The sequence below is a fragment of the Thermobia domestica genome, chromosome 10, assembly GCF_964235325.1.
Source record: "Thermobia domestica chromosome 10, izTheDome1.hap1.1, whole genome shotgun sequence".
Lineage (NCBI taxonomy): Eukaryota > Metazoa > Arthropoda > Insecta > Zygentoma > Lepismatidae > Thermobia > Thermobia domestica.
The window spans coordinates 187,664,575-187,686,815 of record NC_137463.1 but is presented as its reverse complement, the minus strand read 5'-3'; the positions used below and the strand labels follow the sequence as shown (position 1 = coordinate 187,686,815).

Sequence of the window (22,241 nt, the reverse complement as noted above, 5' to 3'; positions counted from 1 at the left end):
CTTAAAAGAAGGCGAAGTTTTGCGAAATCAATAGTTTAAGTCAACTTTCTGAAGGTTGAAGGAAAAGAATTCATCGAAAGAAAACATTTAGCATTTCCAGGGTAATTCCTCATTCACACCACGGATGCCTAAAGGCATTTTTTAAAAAAAATAAGTTTAATTCAAATGAACTTGTAGTTATTGGTGCACCACTCGTCAGAAAATCCTGGATCCGGCCCTGTATCACAATAACAAGATTTTTTTCTTAACCTTGTTTCAATTTAAATTTTTACATTACTTCTTAACATCTAACAGGATCCAAGACTAGCAACATTATATATATATAGGTCTATCTTTCAAAAAGCAGTACAAATTCATGGTTTAACTCAGAATTATACACGTAAAAACTATTTTGCGTAACTAAGAGCTAAAATGACAAACATTTGTCTATCTATTTGGTGTTCAATATTACTTCAAAATAATGAAGTTAGGAGAAGAAACCCTTAAATTAGCCGAAATTACGAAAAAGGATTTTTTTCTAGACCGGGAGGAAATTCTGCTATTCAACTTAAAATTGAGACCTCTACGTCGCTGACAGTGAGAACAATGCGAATTCATATCCACAGACAAAACATGTAATCAAATAGTTCCAACATTTCTTATATCTGCAGACTCTATATAAATAAAGGAAACAGTAGAAATTATCTATGAAAAGGGAGAAATTGGAACATGATGATAATGAAAATCGCGTCTTGTAGTAGAACAAACGTATAACGTATAAGAAATCGGTAGTGCAGTTGGTTAGCGTGAGAGCATAAAACCAATCAATAAAAGTGATTGAAGGCGGTTCGAGCCCCGTACGCAGAATTTTTACAATTATAACCTTAATAGCATTCTAGATTTTTAATAGTCTTACTCAAACCTTCAAGGTTAAGTCTATAGGCTTGCATAAGTTTGCATTTACATTGCTGCAGACATATCCAAGACTATACCAAAATTGCTAGTTACTCAATTATAAGCTTATTTCAGACTTGACAATAATACATAATATAAGGCTAGCCTTAAATCCCTTTAAATTGACACACCTGTAAAACATGATGTAAAATTTACACAGAGAGAACCTCTAAGATCAAGGGCACCGATCCTTGGGGGGGGGGGGGGGGCTTCAGGTCCCGGGACCCCCAAAGCTCGTGTGCTTCCCGCATTACATCTATGAATATACAATATTTGGCATAATTTCAATTCAATTTGTCTTAAAATCCTCATATATGCTTTCTGCATCTGAATGGAGACCGCAAATTTACAGAGAAATCGGCACCCTTGTCTAAGGCTAAGTCTAACACGCAAGCATTTTTGTGCAGCCTTCATGCTTTCATCTGATCTAAGCACACATAGGTTTATACGTCAAAGCTATCAGGATTCCAAGCATGACTTCAAATTTACACTTGGGAAAGCCATACACAGAGAGGATTTCTAATTTTAAGCCTATCAAGGAAAATTAAGAGCAAACTTAAATTTACTGTAGACGTGCTTGCTTACTGGGAATTGTTTATTTTGTTGCTTTTTGTATGTGAGAAACAAGTGAGAAACAATTAAACTACTTACTATATATGTTTAAAACTCATCACGATATCGAAGTAAGAAAAAAATGCCATTCTTGCACCTGTATTACTATTGTTCAGTTTTGTTTGCAAAGGTTTCAGAGATATTGTCTGTATACTCATTGGTGCATAAAGAATGTTTTCCGATAAATTGTATTTCTTAAAAGCAGTAATGTAGGAAACTTTATAATCAATTTTCACATTACGTATCGTCTCGAAAATTGTATGGATGTCTCCGTCTTGTGGTATCACTACTTAACTAAATATATTATAGAACTTCCCCCTCTATCTACTTGTTTCATAACAAACGTCCCTATTAAATGTTTAATTTTCTCTGAAAACATTTATTGAGATCAAAGTTTCTATAATGCATTTAATTAAGTAGTGATACTTCGGGACGAGAAAGTCATATAATTTTCAAGACGAGTTGATACTTTAAGGTGTCTCGTCCCGTGTACAGGACATGATACAAGATATTTATTGTGTATCGTCTCGATAACGGGCGGAGACTTCGAGACGAGACAGACATATTAATTTCGAGGTGAAACAGCTTTTGCACGAGACCAGAGGGACAGCCTACAATCTCGTCTTGTCTCGTGACACTATTAAATTACTTAACTTTGTATTAGGAAACCTTTAAAAATTTAGCAGCAGTCTAAAACATTTAATTAAATAAGCAAGTAGTGAATTCCTGGCACATATTACATTTCGAACACTTTGGATGTAGTTATTCACTAATAATTACAGAAATGTAGCCACTAAGGTGGAAATGGGAATATTTTTCTTTTTCATTTTATGAGCGCCAGCCCCGAAAGATATGAAATTTAGTATATACCAATATTTTATATGAAGAAATTAACAAATTTATTTATCTACTCTATAAAATAATGTTCCTAAGACCGTAAAGGAAAGAAATTATTTTTTTTAAAAAAAAGTAACAGTAAATGCCCACACTCTGCTTGAGTCGAATGTAAAGCGGATGTTCATATCAAGCAATGGAAAGTGTTGTAGGTTCGAGACTGGCGTTATTATACAACCATGTGTTTCGTTTTACCTACGTATTCTATGAGCTCCGATACTTTAGCTGATTTTGTTTTTGTCAATATTTCGTAAATCGTAGAAAACTGCTCCATTACATAAAGAAAACTAAAAATTTCTACCTTAATGGGGATTCGAACCTAGGTGCGTGAGATTACAAGCATAATACTGAGAAATAAATTGATAACAAACATTACAGAAGACATAATTTACAAGAACTATAGCTACGAGTGGAAGTAAACCTCTATTGCAAAAATCAATATATTTCCTCGCTGATGTTCTCATTGCTGTTTTGCCCTGGAATTTAGTAGGAAAGGTTTTGTTTATTTTATTAACTAAAAACTCGCTAATATAACCTATACAGCCGAATTACATTTTAATATAGCAATAACTGAACAGCACTGACAACAAAAACAATGGAAAAGGAAGAGGAAGAAAACCGCCGAGGATCTACATTTAATGGTGCTGTCGAGTATTTGCATAGGAGGAATGAGAAAAAGCCTTGAACAGTCTAAGTAAGATAAGTGGTCACCGAATTATAAACATAGAGTTTCTGATTGTGAAACAAAAAAGACCTAATGCTCTTTAGCATTTCTTCGTAATGTGTGAAAGTATAAAATTAATTAATAAATAATATGTTTAAAATTTGCTTATGAATAATGTATGACACATATTGTCTCATTGTGTCATACATTTCAGCCATAGTGAGACTTATGGAAGGAATAACTTTCCTAGACTTTCACGGTGTTACAAAAGATACGGTATATCGTTTCATTGTGGCATCTTCAACGTTTAGAAAGTAATTTAAGTAACATATTATATATTATCTACCTTAAGAGACATTACAGTGTTGTCCTTTAGTGCTTTCCATGATAATTCTTCTAAAAAATCATATGTTCTCTGGTGAACTCATTCCATTTTTATCAAACTTTGTGTAGTTGCAGACCTTTACCAGCTAAATAAACACATGGAATATTTTCTGCCCATGTGTTTGGTTCTCGAATGTTGGGCACCAATTTTGGAGTTTGGATTTTTGAAAAAATCTCTAATTGCTATTTAGAACAAATATCCACGGAACAAATACGTTAAACGTTAATCTGAGTTACGAAGTAAATGTAAATGTATCTGTTTCTGCTATGTTGTAAACACAGTGTCTACTTATAATAAAGATTTGCTAAAATCAATGAAGAAAGAAAATTTTCCGCAATAGGGAAACATACTATTTGCTTTCTTTATCTACTTCTCATAAAATTTACTGCTGTCTGCGTTACATGGCCTAATAATGGTGTATTAAGAACATGGTTTGTATGTTGAATTTGTTCTTTTTAAAAAATATTCAACTATTCCGATTTTGACATTGCTAGTTCAGCTTGGTGTTTTCTTAATAAATAATCATAGACTAATATTCACATACTTTGCTTTGAGTTAGGTATCTGCAATACTCCAAAGTAGCTTCATTTGCTAAACGTTCTGCTGAATATTGATATTGTTCATCATCATAACTAAATTTCTTCCGCATAGCATCAATGAATTGTACATCATTCCCGATGTATTTGTCTTTTAAGAAAACAGCAACTGGACTTACTGGCTCCCAAAATTTGCCGCCAAATTCCTACAGGAAAGAAAAATAGTGAAACCAAAGAATGATCCTATTTATGGATACAACATATTCTTTATGTAGTTAGTTACCTCCAGATTCCTCTTTGTTATGTTGTTGAAACATAATAAGCAAGAAAGTTGTTTATAAATGAATGGTGAGGTTTAAAAAATTAATAAATCTATTTGTTACTTTATATGGACAAACCTTGCAGCATAAGTAGCGGCAAATATCCAAGTTTCTGATGCATTAACTCCTTGCACTGAAATGACGACTCTAGCTCGTCAGGTCCTCCCGGTGCCAAATAGCACAATGATGAGCTACACTCGTCATAAAATTTAAACTATTGTAGCATCACGTAGGGTTACTATATTGATGTTTTGAAAGTTATATAATGATAAACCATCTATAATACCTTTATAACTTATATTTCAATTAATTATAGTTCAATTCAAAAAATAAATCGTAGTGGAAGAGGTTAATTACAATCCTTACGTATGTGCACCCTTGGTCACAATACACATATCTACAAGGTAATCAAATTCTTCCCACACTCTGTTTAGATCATCCGCCGTAATGGCCTGCAATGCAGACGTTATCCAATCACAAACTTCCTCAAGGCACACAAGCATTGGCGGTACATAAATTCTGTTTTTGATAAACCCTCAAAGAAAGAAATCGCATGATATTAAATCCGGTGAACAGGGTGTTGTCTTCTGTTGCAGCACGTCCAATCCAGCGGTCGTGAAGAACACGGTTAAGAATCACTCGTACATTCCTGTGAAAATGGGGCGGAGCGCCGTCAGTTACAAAATGTAATAATCATAATTGGAGTTCAGCTGAGGTAACAACCAAGTTTCCAACATGCCTAGAAATGAGCCACCGGTCACAGTTTCTTGTTCGAAGAAATATGGGCTGTGCACTTTCTCGTGGGACACTTCACAGAAAACGTTCAGTTTTAGAGAGTCACGCTGATTCTCTATCTGTTATGTGGTTTCTTGCTTCCCCAGATATGGATATTGTGTTTGTTTACCTTGTCACTTACACGGAAAGTGGCCTCATCGCAGAAGATTTGTCTTTCTACAAAACCATCTTCCTCCATTTTCAACTTCATCTCTTCACAAAAGTCACGCACTTTCACTTTGTCTGCTGGTGTAAGAGCCAGCACTAATTGCACTTTGTACGGTTTAAAACATAGCCGCTTACGCAACATCTTCCACAACATATTCTTTGGTATGTCCAATTCCCTGCTTGCTATACTAAGTGACTTTTGAGGACTTCGGTGAAACTCCTGGCGCACTCTTTCAACGTTTGCATGACACACACGAAGCCGACAAGAACTTTTCCTTTACACAAGCACCCGTTTCCATGAACTGTCGGTACCACCTATTTATGTTATTCTTGTGTGGTGGACCTTTCCCAAACCGTGCACAGAACTCACGCTGCACTGTAACCACAGATCTGGACACCTCAAAATGGAACACACAGAAAGCCTTAAACATGCCAGATGTTTGGATTGTCAATGGTCAGGCAGTAATCTCACTGCCAGGATGTTGGTTGTGGTGTGTAAAGTTAAACTCATAGTACGAGAGAAACAGTAAAATGGAATGTGTTGTGAACTCAGCAGACAGTGTGATAGTGTAAAATAAGCGAGCTCTCTGGTTTCCAAAAATGAGAAATTCTTGGCGCTAGGTTATGTGGTGCGAGCGCAACGAAAGTGACAAGTGGTTTGGGTACGTCGCAGGGGACAGTTCTCAAAGTTATGAAAGCCTACAAAGTTCACGGGAAAACCACATTAAAACTTGCAGAGAAACAGTCGTCGCAAGCAAACTTTCTGCGACAGATCCAGCTGAACATTAGAGCGGATTGTCTGTCCGAATCTTTGTGCGATTGACGGAGGAGTTCAAGCGGCACCTCTCAGAACTTGTTCCAGCAATCCCTATTAGCAGCGACTTGCATAACGTGGATACACGAGGTTGAGTTGCACGTGTGACACCGTTGATCGAGGGTCCGTCATGCTTTAGCACGACACCAATAGTGCAGCCGCCATGCAACATGGACCGCTGGTGACTGGAAACGTGTGATATGATCGGATGAGGCATCTTTCACGTTATTGAAACTACGGGTGTCCTAAGAAGCCTATGGTTCACAGTGCCTCTTCCCAATCGTGAAACGTGCTGGTGGCTCTGTGATGCTCTGTGCAATATCCTGATTTTCAGTGCCTCCTTAGCTGATGCTTAACGGATGAGTCACTGCCGGTGATTATGCTACTCACCAATTTATGGGACTGCATACATTTGTCTCCAGGTAATGACGCCATATCCACTCACACAGTTGGATCTGTTGCGGTATAGTGTGAGGAACATTAGGAAGAAGATAAAGACTTGCCCTTGCCAGCCCAATCCCGAAACCTGAACACAATTGAACACTTGTGGTCCGTTTCGAAGACATGAATCCGGCGCAGATTTATGCCTCCATCCTCTCTCTGATGCAGTGTACGAGGATTGGTGTAATATTCCACTTGCTATCATTTATGACCACTATGACTCCATTCTACGTCATATCAGAGATGTTCTGAAGGTGAAAGTTTGTCCAACGCTACATTAATGTGGTGAATTGGACTTTTCTATGATACTTCTATTGGACTGTGTATAACTAGATCAATCGACGAATATATATAGCAAATATGTAATAGAAACTGCCATATGCTTATTTTATACGTACGTAAGTATCATCTTGTTTAAAAATTGAGTATCAACGATATTTTAAAGATAATTTTAATATTTAGGCATTCTAAGACAAAGCCATTAAAAACATTAATGTTTATACATGTATCTAAAATTATTTTCTTACCAGCTGCTTTTTTAAATTACTTTAAACACTACCGGAAAGTTAATTACCCTTCTCTTTTCATCCAGAAACTCCTTCCAATCTCTTTCTAAGAATGGAGTTATCTCGGGTTCACCAACTTCCTTCGAGTGAAGCAATCTCACCACCTAATTGTTGTAAAAAAAGGAATGTAATCCATTTTAGCCTACATGAGTGTGCATACGCTAACAAAATATACTACGATATCTATAAATCTACATTTTATCTGAGTTTTAGACTCTTGCATTTGGAAGTTCTCCATGAATTGCTTGCAGTGAGTGTTGCCAATGTAGCCATTTTATGACTAAACCTAGCCATTCACATGGTATTTAGCCAGTAAAAACTTAGCCTGCCAGTTTCTAGCAATTGTGTTTAGCAGCAGTTGAATATTTTCCAGCAATCAAAATTTCTCTTAAGTTATGAAGAAAACAGAATAAAAATAGATCTATTATTTGCTTTTTGATAATGCTTCCCTCGTAGTAGTACTTACTCTGCCACACCACAATCTAGTATCTTATTTATCATTCTCGCTTATTAGCACGATCTCATGTTTGTCATGAATCCAAATCAGTAGTGTGCCTTCCCGCAGCTAATTTCAGTGAGTCTTTTGAGTGGACGGTCACGGTATGTTCTGTGTGGACGGTGCATTTTTAATGTTGTGCTAGAACAGTAATGCCACTAATATGTGATCGAAATTACCGCAAAGATTGGGGACGAAGAAAATAATTCAAGATATGTATAGCAATTCTCAATGACGTAAGCAAAGTGTGCTGTAAATATTTTAGTTTTTAAGTATGAATTACATACGGCAGTACTTGATTTGAAAATACCAGCAGCAATGTTACAGAAGCTGTAGAGCAAAACTATGATATAATTTGGTTGATTTATTGTCAAATTCTGTTAGCTATAAATTAGCTACAATTTTAGATCAATTTTGACATTTTTGGCTAGATTCTACGCACAATTTAGCTATTTTTGAAGCCACATGTTAGCAGTACTGCTTTCAGTAAACTTTAAAATCTTACAGCGTATTTTCACACTATCAAGTGTAAGGTTCTTCCACATAGTATGGCCATTTTAGCACATAGGCATTATTTATATTGTAAACACATAACTTCGGAAAATATTTAATTAAAGTGTGCTCTATCTATATCAATACACTTCCCTTGTCATTACAAAGTGAATTTATGCCAGTTTCAATGAACAGCTTAAACTTAGAGTCAATCAATTTTTTAAAGGCTGTTTTGACAGGTTCTTGATTAAAAAATTCCCAAACATTTCTTTGTTCATCAAAAAGCATCCAAATGTTTAAACACGTGATAGTCAGAAGGGAACAAGTATGGTGAGTGTGATGAATGAAGCAGAATCTCAAACTACAAATATTTCAGTTTCTGTAGGATTACACGCGAAACATGTTGACGTGCATTATCGTGGAGAACAATTACGTCTTTTCTGTTTACTAAGCCTTGTTCTATGAAATAAGGTTTGATGTACAATACAGAATGGCCCAAAAGTAGGTATACAGTCCCGTATATTTTATATATGTAGGTGTGTATACCTACTTTTGGGCCACTCTGTATGAATTTACTGATAGTAATACTATATATTAATGGTTTCTCCCATCCCTAGGAACTTCACTTTGATACCACCAATTTTTTATCATTATCTTCCTTGGGTGTACCATATGCCTTGGTTTTTGAGCATCGAGCCATTGCTCTGAACTTCGACGATTGTTATAGAGTATTCACTTTTCATCACATGTGATCAGACGAGTTAGAAACGGATTTTTTTTTTTTTTTTTTTGTCTAATATTCAATTATCTGCAGTTCCCCAAACATTGCAGATTCTGCCTCTCTGTCAATTCATGAGAAACCCATTTAAGAAGGTTTTCCACTTTTCCAAGAATTGCAAGGTGTTTGCAAACTGTTGCTTTGGCTACTCTTATTGGCAGTAAGTTCTCGAACAGTTATGGACAGGGTTGGCTTCAACTAATGCTTTCAGGTCGTCATCGTAGTGCGTGTTCTCAGGTCTCCCACGTCTATTGCATCAAACATCCAAATACTAACTATATATAAAACTACATGAGCTGACATAAATTATTGAGCACTTCCTGTACGGCTACAATGATTAAATTTGACATGAATGTAGCTTTCCGGAAGTAACTCACAGGAAAATTGCCAAAACCGAATATTTTTAATTTTTAGTGGGTCTAAAGAGGGGATGAAGAATTTCCCTATGTTATTTAAATGGGCCTCCTTTTTTTTAAAACTTATAATCTCATGTTTTTCGTATTTAAAGTTGGAATAAAAACTTGAAATTCGGTACGCTTGTACGTTTTCATTAGCACTACCTAAGTAAATCAGTAAAAATAAAAAAAATCAAACTTAAGAGTTGTTTTATAAAGAATTGAAAAATCTTTCCCATGTTATTTATATGGAACACCGTTTACATCTCCAAATTATTGAGCACTTCCTGTAGGGCTACAATGATTAAATTTGGCATGATTGTAGCTTTTCGAGACAAACCCACAGGAAAATTACCAAAAGTGCTTTTTAATTTTTAGGAGGTCTAAGGGGGGATGAAGAATTTCCACATATTATTTAAATGGGCCTCTTTTGGACCTATAATCTCATGTTTTAGATACTTACTTAGAATTGGAATCAAAACTTGAAATTCGGTATGCTTGTACATTTTCGTTAGTACTACCTAAGTAAATCAGTAAAAATTAAAAATTCCAACTTTAGAGTGGTTTTATAGGGAACTGAAAAATCTTCCCCATGTTTTTCTTTTTCTTTTTTATGGAACACCCTTTACACCCCCAAATTATCGAGTGCTTCCTGTAGGACTACAATGATTAAATTTGGCATGCTTGTAGCTTTTCGGAACAAACCCACAGGAAAATTGCCAAAGTGAATATTTTTAATTTTTGGGAGTCTAAAGAGGGGATGAAGAATTTTTCGATGTTATTTAAATGGGCCTTTTTTGGACTTATAATTTCATGTTTTAGGTACTTAGAATTGGAATAAAAACTTGATATTCGGTATGCTTGTACGTTTTTGTTAGCGTTATCTAAATGAATCATCAGAAATAAAAATTTCCAACCGTAAAGTGGTTTTATGGGGAACTGAAAAATGTTTCTCATGTTATTTATATGGGACGTCTTCTACACTCCAAAATCTGTAGGTACTTCCGGCATCATTAGAATTTGGCAAGATTGTGGCCTTCCAAGACCAACCAACAGAAAAATTGCCAAAAGTGAATATTTTTAATTTTTTAGGAGTCTAAATGGGAATGAAGAAATTCCCATGCTATTTAAATGAGCATTTTCTTGGGATAAAAATCTTATCTTTTAGATAGTTGAAATAGGAAAAGAAACGATAGAATTGTGGGTTCAAGAGGTGGGAGGCCGTAGGCCGAGCAAAGACAGTGTGTGGGGTCAAAGCCCCCGGATGGGCAGATTCGGGAAATATGAAGAACAAATTTACGAAATTTACTGTTGATGCAAAGGCCGATAGACAAGAAATGCGAGTCCGTAGGCCGAGCAGACTCGGGGCTCTGGGGGCAGAGCTCCCAGCTAGCCAAAGGCTCGTCCTATTTATAAAAGAAGTATATCTGAGTTAAGCTAATATGAAAACTTCAAAACATTTAAGCGCTACAGGTTGCATAAACACCTAGGCGAAAATACAAGGCTATTGTAAATTATCTTCCCGATTAAAAAAATTTAATAACTCAACGTTCATTTATTCACAACAACTTGCAACTTATGCTAAATTCAAGAAAAACTCAAAAAGTTTCAGTAGCTGGCAAAGCTGATGTTTAGTTACGCAAGGTGATAATAAACACATGGCAGGAAAGAAAGACTGAAGAGCATTTTGTTTTCTCGAATTTCATGTAATATGATCTGTAGTTAGTATTCAACGAAGTTCGGGTTAGATCCACCAAGCGAGGATTCACTTCGGAACTGATACAAATAATTTATAGAACATCGATATATCTGCAGAAGAAAATTAACAAATCGGCTAGGAGTTGATGCGAAAACAGTTGATCGTGTGCATGCGAATTTCGACACAAGCCCACAAAAATCAACGGTTCACACAAGTAAAGAATTGTACTTGAATCAGACAACAGTGTGGAAGATTCTGTGAAAACGTTAAAATTTCACGCATACCGATTGAAATCAGTGTTGCCAGACCAGTCAATTGAAAAAGCAGGAAATTCGAAGATTAAAAAAAAAACAGGAGAAAGCAGTAGACATACAGTGGTGGCGTTTGAATGTAAATCCGGGGAGAAGGCAATAAAATTTGCCATTATTAAGGGACAGTAGTCAAAACAAGCAGTCCAGAATTCATTTCCAATGAACTACATTGAGCAAATGAAAGGGAAAAGTCCCGATTTATATTAATATTATTTGATACACACGTGTGGGAAGTAAAATGTAGTGAAAGAGCAAAGTGGAGTGGGAAAATGTTTTCCATTCACATAGCGATAACGTAGCTATATAGTACAGTCACACGTGATCGTGGCATAAGACGATTTCTTGGTGACGATCGTGGAGAAATGATCTAAGCCACTCTTCCAACCTAAGTTCCAATCTAAACAACATTTACTTGTAAAACGCTAACCATAATGCATATAGAAGATGACGTACAGTTGTATTCTTTGGATTCATATTGTATACAGTAAAGCTCTATAGCCATATGCTCTACAGAGCTTTGTGTATTAAATATAGAGAAATTTCATCTTTTCATGTGAGGAAACATTGAAAATTCAATATTAATAATAGTATATATATATTTAACTTCTCGAAGTAAGGAAAAAGCAGGAGATTGTTCACTTTTCATTTTCTGTCGCAGTAGATCAGTAGAACGTAGAAAAAGCAAGAGATCTCCTGCAAAATCAGTAGATCTGGCAACACTGATTGAAATTGTTGCACTCATTTAAATCTGCTGATAAGAATAAAAGTTATGAGTTGCGATAATGATTTCATTGAGACAGTCATGTTTAGTGATGAGGCTATCTTTCACTTTTCGAGGAAAGTAAACAAACAAAATGTGAGGATCTGGACTTTGGAAAATCCCTTGGCTATGAAGAATATATCCGCGATTCCCCCGAGATGAACGTGTTTCGTGCAGTCACTCGTTAAAAAGTATAAGTCCCTATATTTCTCGAGGGTAACAGTGTAAACGTACTATCCTCCTTGGCATGCTGCAGATATGGCTTTTGCCGCAGCTGGAAGAGGACATGTAAAAGTTTATTTTCCAGCAGGACGGGGCGCCGTCCCATTGACATTGTATTGTCAGGAGGGAACTCAAACAGATTACCAAATCAATGGATAAGATGAACAACCGTGAGGATCAGGTTCTACTTCCTTGGCCCCCACAATTGCTAGATATTCTGTACGTCTTTGTGTGTGTATGTATGTGGAATTACGTTAAAAATCAAGTACATCAGCCACCCCTACCTAACAATTTATCTGAACATCAATTACGCATTCAAGAACCATTGCATCAATTGACTCTGAGATGCTGAAAAGAATTAGACTATCAAATTGATGTGTGAGAATTACAAGAGGCACTCGTATTGAGCATATTTGACGTAGAACATAACAAGTATGTATTTAAGAAAAGAAATTCTCCAGTTTTTCTTTCATTGAACATAAGTCGTATGTCAATGTGAATAAATAAACGTGAGTTATTTAACTCTGAAATCAGGAAGATCATTTACAACAGCCTTGTATTTAGATTATCTTAATCTTATTATAAACACAAGCCGTCATAGTTTGTCAGCCATAAAAATTTTCTAAGAGCTCACATGTCCAGATAATAGTTGTCGCTATCTGCAATGTCTCTTCCTGATGCTAAGAGATGTCGCTAGCGTGAAGTCAATTTGCAGTCAGTGGGAAGGCTTGGGGAGCACTTGGACTAGGTATCATTAACGCTTAAACTTTATATATAATAAATATTTAGCCAAAATCAATAATTGTAATTGTATCGTGTGAATCTTATCGCCTCGGGCAAGACAACATCTATGGTAAACAACTATGATAAACACATGAAAGTGGACGGTTTGGGGAAAAAATTATAAACATGACTAGCTGGTCAGAGGATGATGTGACCATTCAATGGAAACGAGTTCTGGTGAAGAAACAAATCTTCTGATGGAAATCACAATAAATCGCTGGATTAAGATTTAACCCATAATATGATAAATGTTTATTTCCTCATAATATTATGTTGATGGGGGGGTTAAAAACTCCCTCCTTTGCATATGCTAGTGTTTCTCATACACTAAAGACTGGCGGGATTTGGCGAGACAGTTGGCGGGAGATGTCACTAGCGGGCCCCTCCCACTGCACAGTAGTGGTATCTCCTTCCAACCAAATGAAACTTGAACACTCACTCATTTAAACTATAGGTGTTTCATTTAAATATGTTTAACCGTTTTTAAGTTACAGTACTTTGAAACCGAATGTAAAATTTAGAGACAGTTCACCTTATGCAGAGTCGTTTTGACGTGTGATTAGCGTCATACTAAGGTATTACTACTGCTTGAAACTCGTATGGCACTAATTACGCGTCAGAATGACTCTGCATAAGGCTCACTGTGTTTTAAGAATATCGGTTAACTTTAATGATGCCCCTCCGTTTTTACTAAAATTTGAAAAAATTACAGGGGAAAGGAGGTACGAAATGGTGACTGACAGGGGAAAGGAGGTACGAAATGGTGACTGATTGTGATATTTTTAGTTTATATCTTTAGGTGTATAACGTTGGGAGTAAAGCTATGTTTAATACAAGAAGTTGTACGTACATGTTACTATTTCTAAGATACAGAAGGTTTCGAAGCTTGAGGAGCATGGATGTCGTACAGCATGGCAAATCAGTGCTTTGAATGTGATATTTCTGCGTTGAGCTTTACTGATTTATATAAGAATAATGAAGAGCATTTATTGAATTTCAGTGAGGCGCTCGAATTACTGAATTTGATAACACATTGTAGAAAGTATGGGAAGAAAGAAAGTGAAAATTAAGAAGCGTAGAGAAACTTACCGTTGTAATGCAGGTGTACGAGATACAAAATGTGTGTGGGAAAAGGCAGCAACAAAGGGAACATTGTGCTGTTCTTCGTAAAGTTTGTGGTGCCTTCAGAGCCGTAGCTACGGGGGGGAGCGGGGCGGTTGCCCCGGACGCCGAACGAGCAAGAACAAAGAAAAAGTGTTGGAAAAGAGCAAACGACCGGCGCTCCATATGAGTATTGACGCCCCACTAATCAATATTTTTGTCTGTTTGCAAAGAAAGAAGTTTGTTAAAAATTTTCTTGTTCGCTGCGCTCGCAATTCGCACGTTTCAAAAAGTCACAACAAGTTTTTACTTATTTGCTCTTCCATCTTCGGTGCGAGCGGTCCCGGGTTCGATTCCCGGTGGGAGCACTCGTCGGAAAAGTGTAAAAGGCTTTTTCAGTCCAGCCACCCTGAATGAGGTTTTCCTGAGTTTTCCTCATTCACACCAGGCAAATGCCGGGGTGGTACCTAACTTATAGGTCCCAGGACGCTTCCTTCCTTCCCCAATCCTTTCATCCTTTCCTTTCCCCAGATTGTGTGCTCACCGAAGGACGTCATCCCTCAAACGTGATGGGCTAAATGACCTTAGATGCCGAAAGCCCAGAAATCTAAATCCTAAATCCCATCCTACTTATTTGCTTATAGCAAGGGCACCGAACGAACAAGAACAGAGAAAAAGTATTGGAAAAAAGCAAACGACGCAGCGCCCCGTATGAGTATTAGCGCCCTAGTAATCAATATTGTTATCGGTCTGCAAAGAAAGTAGTTTGTTAAAAATTTTCTTGCTGTTTCCATTCGCAATTCACACGTTTCAATAAGAGTCACAACAAGTTTTTACTTTCGGCGTTGTGATGGTGATGAGTTTGCTTACGAGGAAGGTCCATAAACCGTGAGAGTTGAATTTTGATTAAAATTAGTGACAAGATTCAGTTCGAGTTGCTAAGTAACGTAGTAATAGTCACTCGATGCGCAAATGCTTCGTTGAGCTGCTACACCGAAGCCATCTTGAAATCCTGTAGGCAATGTCCAAGAATACCCTTTTAGCACAAAAATGAAAAAGCTTTTGATATATCGGACTTCAGTATTGTAAACCAAGGTAAATCATCTATATGTGAGAGTACTTCCAGTGCATGACCGCCATCTTGAAAGGCGCCATATTGAATCGTCGTCAAATATGATAAATGGCAAGGGCGTCATGTGGGGTATCAAATAGAACTGGAATTTACTCCTGAATTCATTTCCGTAACCAAAATTTAGATATCTGTTTTCACTTCAGAGTTAAGAGCACTCTCGCTCACAGGAACATACAAAAACTGAGCAAGTAAAATTTGTAATATGAAATGCGGTCGTGCAAACACTTGCATGATTTTAACTAATGCAATAGTAGTTATTTGATCTACAATAGCCACTATACCAATCAGATCTTGAGACTAGTGAGAGATATCGTTAATTAAATTGAAATGCCTGTAGTGAAAAATGGAATAGCAGCACTGTAACAAATTATACCTATTTCAAAATCGCTATATATATGAGTCTGTGTGTGTTGCGATTATGCATAGCATTTAAATGCTGTAATATAAGTTAGGTGGAACGGCACATATGGTTTTAAAGAATCTGTCTTGAAGTTATTAGAAAATTAATAGAAAAAAATTAGAAAAATAAAATAAACTATTGCACATAAGCAAATATTAACCTACTAACCTTTTGCTCTTCAATTGTGATGATGGAGATCCAAAACGAAGTGATTAGCACACAGCATCATGGAGCAGTGCAAACACTTAACAAATGCACTTTTGTCACAATCTTCATGACCACAGACACTATTTTCTACTAGTCTTCAGAACATTTGTAAATGACTCAACTATTGCTCCTGTTACGTACTCACATTTCTGCTATGCATATGCAAGTATGTCCTTTAGGACTGGCGCACAAAAATGATGATACACAACAGAATGCATTTTCTTTATGAAAATTCTGCCATATAACTTGTACACCGAACAAGTGAACACCTGCTACAATCAGTTATTTATCACAGTTTTGATATGAAAACTAGTCTTGCCCTTATTATAAGCAAGTGTTTTATCGTTAAAGGTGGAAAGATGCAGATATTTAATTATTTTATATTGAAGGGCAAAGGAAGAAAGAGGCTTGTTTTATGGATTGCAACTTGGAATTGAATCTTGTAATAATCTTTACTCCCACATATTCTTAGCAGTTGTACATGCATTCTCTTATCATTAATAGCAGAACAGACAAAAGAAAAGTGAATTTTAAGTTTCCAGGTGTATCTTCTAAGAATTGGCTGTGAACTGATAATTTAAATCTCCTTCATTGTTCAATGTGGCAGCAATAAATCGATTGTTTTTAGAGAAACTGTCAATAAATACATTAAAGTATTTTAACTTCGTAATATGCACGGTAAATTATAGGTCGTCAAATATGAGTATTGGAAAGGAATGCAATATTCTGCAACAATGATGGTCTTTGCGTAAGGTTTCTAGATTGGAGAATAAAACTTAACACATTATAATGGACCACGTAAAATTGCCTAAAAGAGATTTTTGTTTTGATACAATTCAACGTCCCACACACCTGCTACGCTAAAAGAGACGTGGACCTACTGATTATAGTGGAATCCGAACCATTTTGGTCGTTCAACTAATATGTACCAGTTTATATAATTTTTCTAATATATATCCGAACAATCCCTTTGGTATTCTCTGCTTGTCAGTACTATTAGGCATGTGTTTCATCGACCAACAGTTTACTCCATCGCACTTTGAAAAAGGTATAACTTGTAGCATGCTGATATTCCATTTTTCACGACAGAAATTTCAATTTAATTAACGATTTCTCTTACTAGTCTCAAGATCTGCTTGGTATAGTTACTATTGTACTGCATTAACTATTGCATTAGTTAAAATCATGCAAGTGCTCGCACGACCGTGTTTCATGACACAAGTTTAACTCGCACAGTTTTTATATGTTCCTGTGGGTAAGAGGGCTCTTAACTCTGAAGTGAAAACAGATATCTAAATTTTGGTTACGGAAATGAATTCAGGAGTAAATTCCAGTGCTATATGATATCCCACATGACCCCCTTGTCATTTATCATATTTGACGGCGATTCAATATGGCGCCTTTCAAGATGGCGGTCATGCACTGAAAGTACTCTCACATATAGATGATCTACCTTGGTTTACAATACTGAAGTCAGATGTTTCAAAAGCTTTTTCATTTTTGTGCTAAAAGGGTATTCTTGGACATTGCCTACAGGATTTCAAGATGGCGTCGGTGCAGCAGCTCAACGAAGCATTTGCGCATCGAGTGACTATTACTACGTTACTTAGCAACTCGAACTGAATCTTGTCACAAATTTTCATCAAAATTCAACTCTCACGGTTTATGGACCTTCCTCGTTAGTTAACCACGCTTTTCTACCCAATCGGTTTAATCACTATGGTGAGAATGAAGGTATGAAAATGAGAGAAGTGAAGAGACGCAATCTGTACCGGAATTCGAGTATTTGTGTGGGAATATTAAAAATGAACGTAAAGAAGGGTAGTAATAACATTTTGCAACTTGTAGAATAGGGATTTAAGGGGTCAGAACTTAACCCAACGAATTTTATCTTTTTCAAAAACTGATAGCTACTAGTGATTTTTCTTTATTCCATTTACATCTAAAATGCTTCCAATTTAAAGAAATTTATTGGGATCATTTCTCCATCAACTAATTGTATCGAGGGGTTATTTTTTCTGTGCATACGTATCTAGTTGTGTTTTATCTATATCCGATATACTTCACAAAATATTTTTACCGTAAAAAAAACTAACTAACTTAATGGCAAATAGAACCCGGAAGTTCAATGTCGCGTTCATAAAGCCTCTACAGTGACTTCTATTCTTACCCAACTGGATCCAGTTTCTACTTTTTTATATTTTCTTGAGATCCATCTAATATTGTCCTCCCATCTGGGCGGCCTAGGGGGCCTAGGCCCTCCTCATGGACGTCCTATTATATTTCCAAGCAAAACTTTGAAAGCGTTCCTAGTTTCTTCCATTTTCGCTACATGGCCTGCCCCCTTGAGGCTACTAAATTTGATGACTAACAATATTTGGTAAAAGGTATACATTATGCAATTCCTCGTTATGAAGTTTTCGCCACTGCCCATTCTTGTTCCCTTTGGTCCGAATATTCGTCTCAGGATTTTATTCTCAGTAGATAGATAATGGGGATTCTGCAGACAAATTTATTATTAGCCCATTTTAACTATATGTCACCCTATCATCTCTAATAACTTCTAATCTACCCCCTAATAATTTGCAGCGCACTCCCTATCCCAAATAACTTCTATCACATCTCAAATAACTTCTATCTTACTCATAATAACTTCTAATGCATTCTATCACTAAATCTAGTTACAAAAAATCACTAAATCTGGTTATAACCGGTTTTGACTTCAAAAATCATTAAATCTGGTTATAACCGGTTTTGACTTCAAAAAATCACTAAATCTAGTTACAAAAAAGTCACTAAATCTAGTTACAAAAACCAAAAAAATCATTAAATCTAGTTACAAAAACAAAAATCACTAAATCTAGTTATAAAAATCTGGTTATAACCGGTTTTGACTTCAAAAATCACTAAATCTGGTTCCCAAAATCTGGTTATAACCGGTTTTGACTTCAAAAATCATTAAATCTGGTTACAAAAAATCACTAAATCTAGTTACAAAAACAAAAAAATTACTAAATCTAACAACATTTAACAATAATGAACAATTGCATTTTAAACTCTGATACATATTCTTTTAAATGTCGTTTGAATTATCAAAATCGGATAAAAAATAACGAATTTAGCATTTTGCCGCCTGTATTTATACAACCCAACACAGCACAGAAGGTTTGTGCACACACACACACATTTACAATTCAGTTTGCTTGAGAGAAGCAACAGCATACATGCATGTATTTAGATTTATATAGCCTCTCTCTTTTTCTTTCTTTCTTAACATGGGAACGTGACTTGCTTACATCATCATACACTCATCCACACTCACATTCTCTTCAGTCAACCGGAGCACCAGCAACATATTTTCTTTCTTTTTAGAAGCAACTCCGCCAGCATTAACTCCGCCAGCATTAACCCAGATGAAACCTTTGCCGGAGTGTCTGTCTTCGATTTCTTGATTCACAATCGTCGCTCATGAAAATTTTTGATCGGACAACTTCAACTATGCAAATTAAAAAACTTTCCGTGTTACTTAGCTAGCATGAACGAGAAACTGTTTAAATAAACCCGCCAACGAAACTAATGTTTTACCATGCAGTGTCTCCAACTCAATATATTTTTTCGGAACGTTCCAGGATTTTAATTTTTCAAGATATCGCTTTAAAACATATAGGGATGAATTCACCCCATTACTAATAAATATGATAATTGTTAAAAGTGAGTTGGCAACACTTGCAGTCCCACCCCCAAATAACGTTATTATTTAATACCGATTTCAAAAATTCAAAGGCAAATGAATACTAATAACATAACCAATTTTTTAAAATGCATAGATGGTTGCATAACCCACAGGATATGTTTCCCTTTTTCAATATCTCTACAAAATTTCAACAAATCGAAAAAATAAAAATACTACCATAATTCAAATAAAATTTTAAGACTTTTTTAAAGAATAACATTTTCCCGAAAACTCAAAAATAAACCCGTAAAAAATCCCGAAATTTTGAATTGGCTATAACATCGTCAAATATTAACCGATTTTAAAAATTCAAACGGTAAATAGTTTCTATTTTCTTATAATTTTTTCTAACACGTTACTGGTTGCCTATGTCTAAGGATAAAATTATAAAAACAACTTTTATGACAAAAATATAAATTTTACCTAAAAGTAAACTATACATAAAAGTTAATTAAATATGACCTAAAACTAAACTACACCACACATAAAAGCTAATTAAATTTTACCTAAAACTAAACTATACATAAAAGTTAATTAAATATGACCTAAAACTAAACTACACCACACATAAAAGCTAATTAAATTTTACCTAAAACTAAACTATACATAAAAGTTAATTAAATATGACCTAAAACTAAACTACACATAAATACATTTTAACTATATCTTATAATGCCCCCAAGCTAATGTACTTACAATATCTTCTAGTATATATCTTTTATCATCATTTGAATCTAATGCTAACTTATTTACAGCTATGGTATATACACCATGCTTACAACTTCGAATTAGATTTATATTTTTGTATGTTTTCACATCATTGAATAGGGTTTGCTTATAATCATCAAATTGTAACTCTTTTGATACTACACATTTTGTTATTCCTTTTGCTTTTTTCTTCTCTTTATTTTCAACTTTAAAGGCATACATCTTTGATCTTAACCCAATAAATTCTGTCATTATTTTACCATTGTTTTCATCCTTCATCTTTCCTAATACTTTTTTGTTTACTAATGGTATTCCATATTGATTGTCCTTTCCATATTCACTTGTATCAAATAAATCAACCATTTCTTTTAAGTCTTTGTAGAAGTCATCTGTCTCAATTTCATATATAAAACTATCAGTATCCATATAACATAAGCCTATATCAATATCATATTTAGGTTTCATAATGTTGTAATGGAAGTCATACATTAATAGTTTTGACAAATCTAGCACACTCATACCAACATATATAGGTTTGTTGAAGATCAATTTTTCTTTTCTCATATGTATCGCACACAAATCTTCAGTAAATATTGTTCTATAATCGAAGTTCGGTTTCGCTATTAACTTCTCCACCCTCATTGGATCACATTCTCAGGTAATAGATGGCCTCTTTCTAATGTTTTCCATTGTTTTACCAAATACGCTATTGTTCATTAACTTGTAAAAATATTTCTCGAAATCATTCTTAGCTTTTGTTCTCATATTTGTATTTAGATCAATATATTCCTTTAACCAGTTTGATTGCTTGAACTCCAATATTCTATGAATTTTCTTTAATATCATCCCAAGTGACATATATAGTTTTAAGTTTCTGTAGTGAATAACAAATCTTTCTTTATTGTAAAGCGTTGTTAATAATTTTGAATGTTTCGATCCTGGTGGACACATATTTTCTGGAGCTAATGGCAGATCTGCATGTTTATCATGTAAGTATTCTGGATATTCTAAATCAACTTCTAATATGTAGCCAGTTTCTGAATCATTTGGAATATTCATTATGTTCATGTAAGGTTGAACCCATTTAAAGTCTTTGTAAGGCATGTACTGACTCATAGCCCATCCATATAAATTATTTGCATCTAGATAAGCTAAATACTTTGAAGGTTCGTCTTTGTTATAATTTTTCATATGCTTATTATTTGCTTTTACATATCTCTTACTACATTGTGAAATTCCACCTCTTATACCTTTTTCTATCATTAATATTTTGTCATAGTCAGTTAACATTTCTAGTTTAATCTTAGTCATCTTTAACATTGAATCCCACGATAAACCAGGAGCAGTGAAATACCAAGCAGGATCTAAACCATATGCTTTTAAACACACATCTCTAAAACTTTCAAATACATCAGCTAATATTAATACATCTGTCTTGTTATAAAGTTCTGTATATTCACCTAGATTTTTAATATTGAATAACTTCCAAACATTTTTCGCATGCTCATAATCTTCATCACTGATGTGGGTTTTAGTAAGTTTATTAAAGAACATTTCTTTTGAAGGTAGTTTTGTTTCTACTAATCTTTCAATTGAGTCAATATAATCATATGGGTACACACCTTTTTTAATTACTAAATCTAACAAATCATTAGGGAAGTACTTTGACGTTTCTCTATATTGTTCTTTTGTAAGGTTATTTGCTAGTTCTGCTAAACTCCTTGGCATAAACCTAAATGAATCTAGAAATCGTAAATTAATTCCATTCTTTTTATCAACCTTCACATATTTTGAGTATGTTATATATTTTTCCTCATTATTTGCAATTAGTTTTATTTCATTCTTATCATAAGCAAGTTCTTTAACAAACAGGTGAGTATCATAACCACTTAAGTTGTGAATAAATACTGGAATAAA

At 35.1% G+C, this 22,241-nt stretch overlaps 1 protein-coding gene across 1 annotated transcript in view; it reads right to left on the bottom strand.

The window, feature by feature from the left end:
• The window catches only part of LOC145661709 (uncharacterized), a 119,017-nt gene that overhangs the window by 81,122 nt on the left and 15,654 nt on the right, over positions 1-22,241 (bottom strand). The window contains exons 2-3 of the mRNA XM_081727040.1: positions 7,116-7,211; positions 4,033-4,230 (exon numbers count right to left, since the gene is read on the bottom strand). Coding sequence (XP_081583166.1) covers positions 4,033-4,230; positions 7,116-7,211 — 294 coding nt within the window. The remainder of the gene's footprint in view (positions 1-4,032; positions 4,231-7,115; positions 7,212-22,241) is intronic.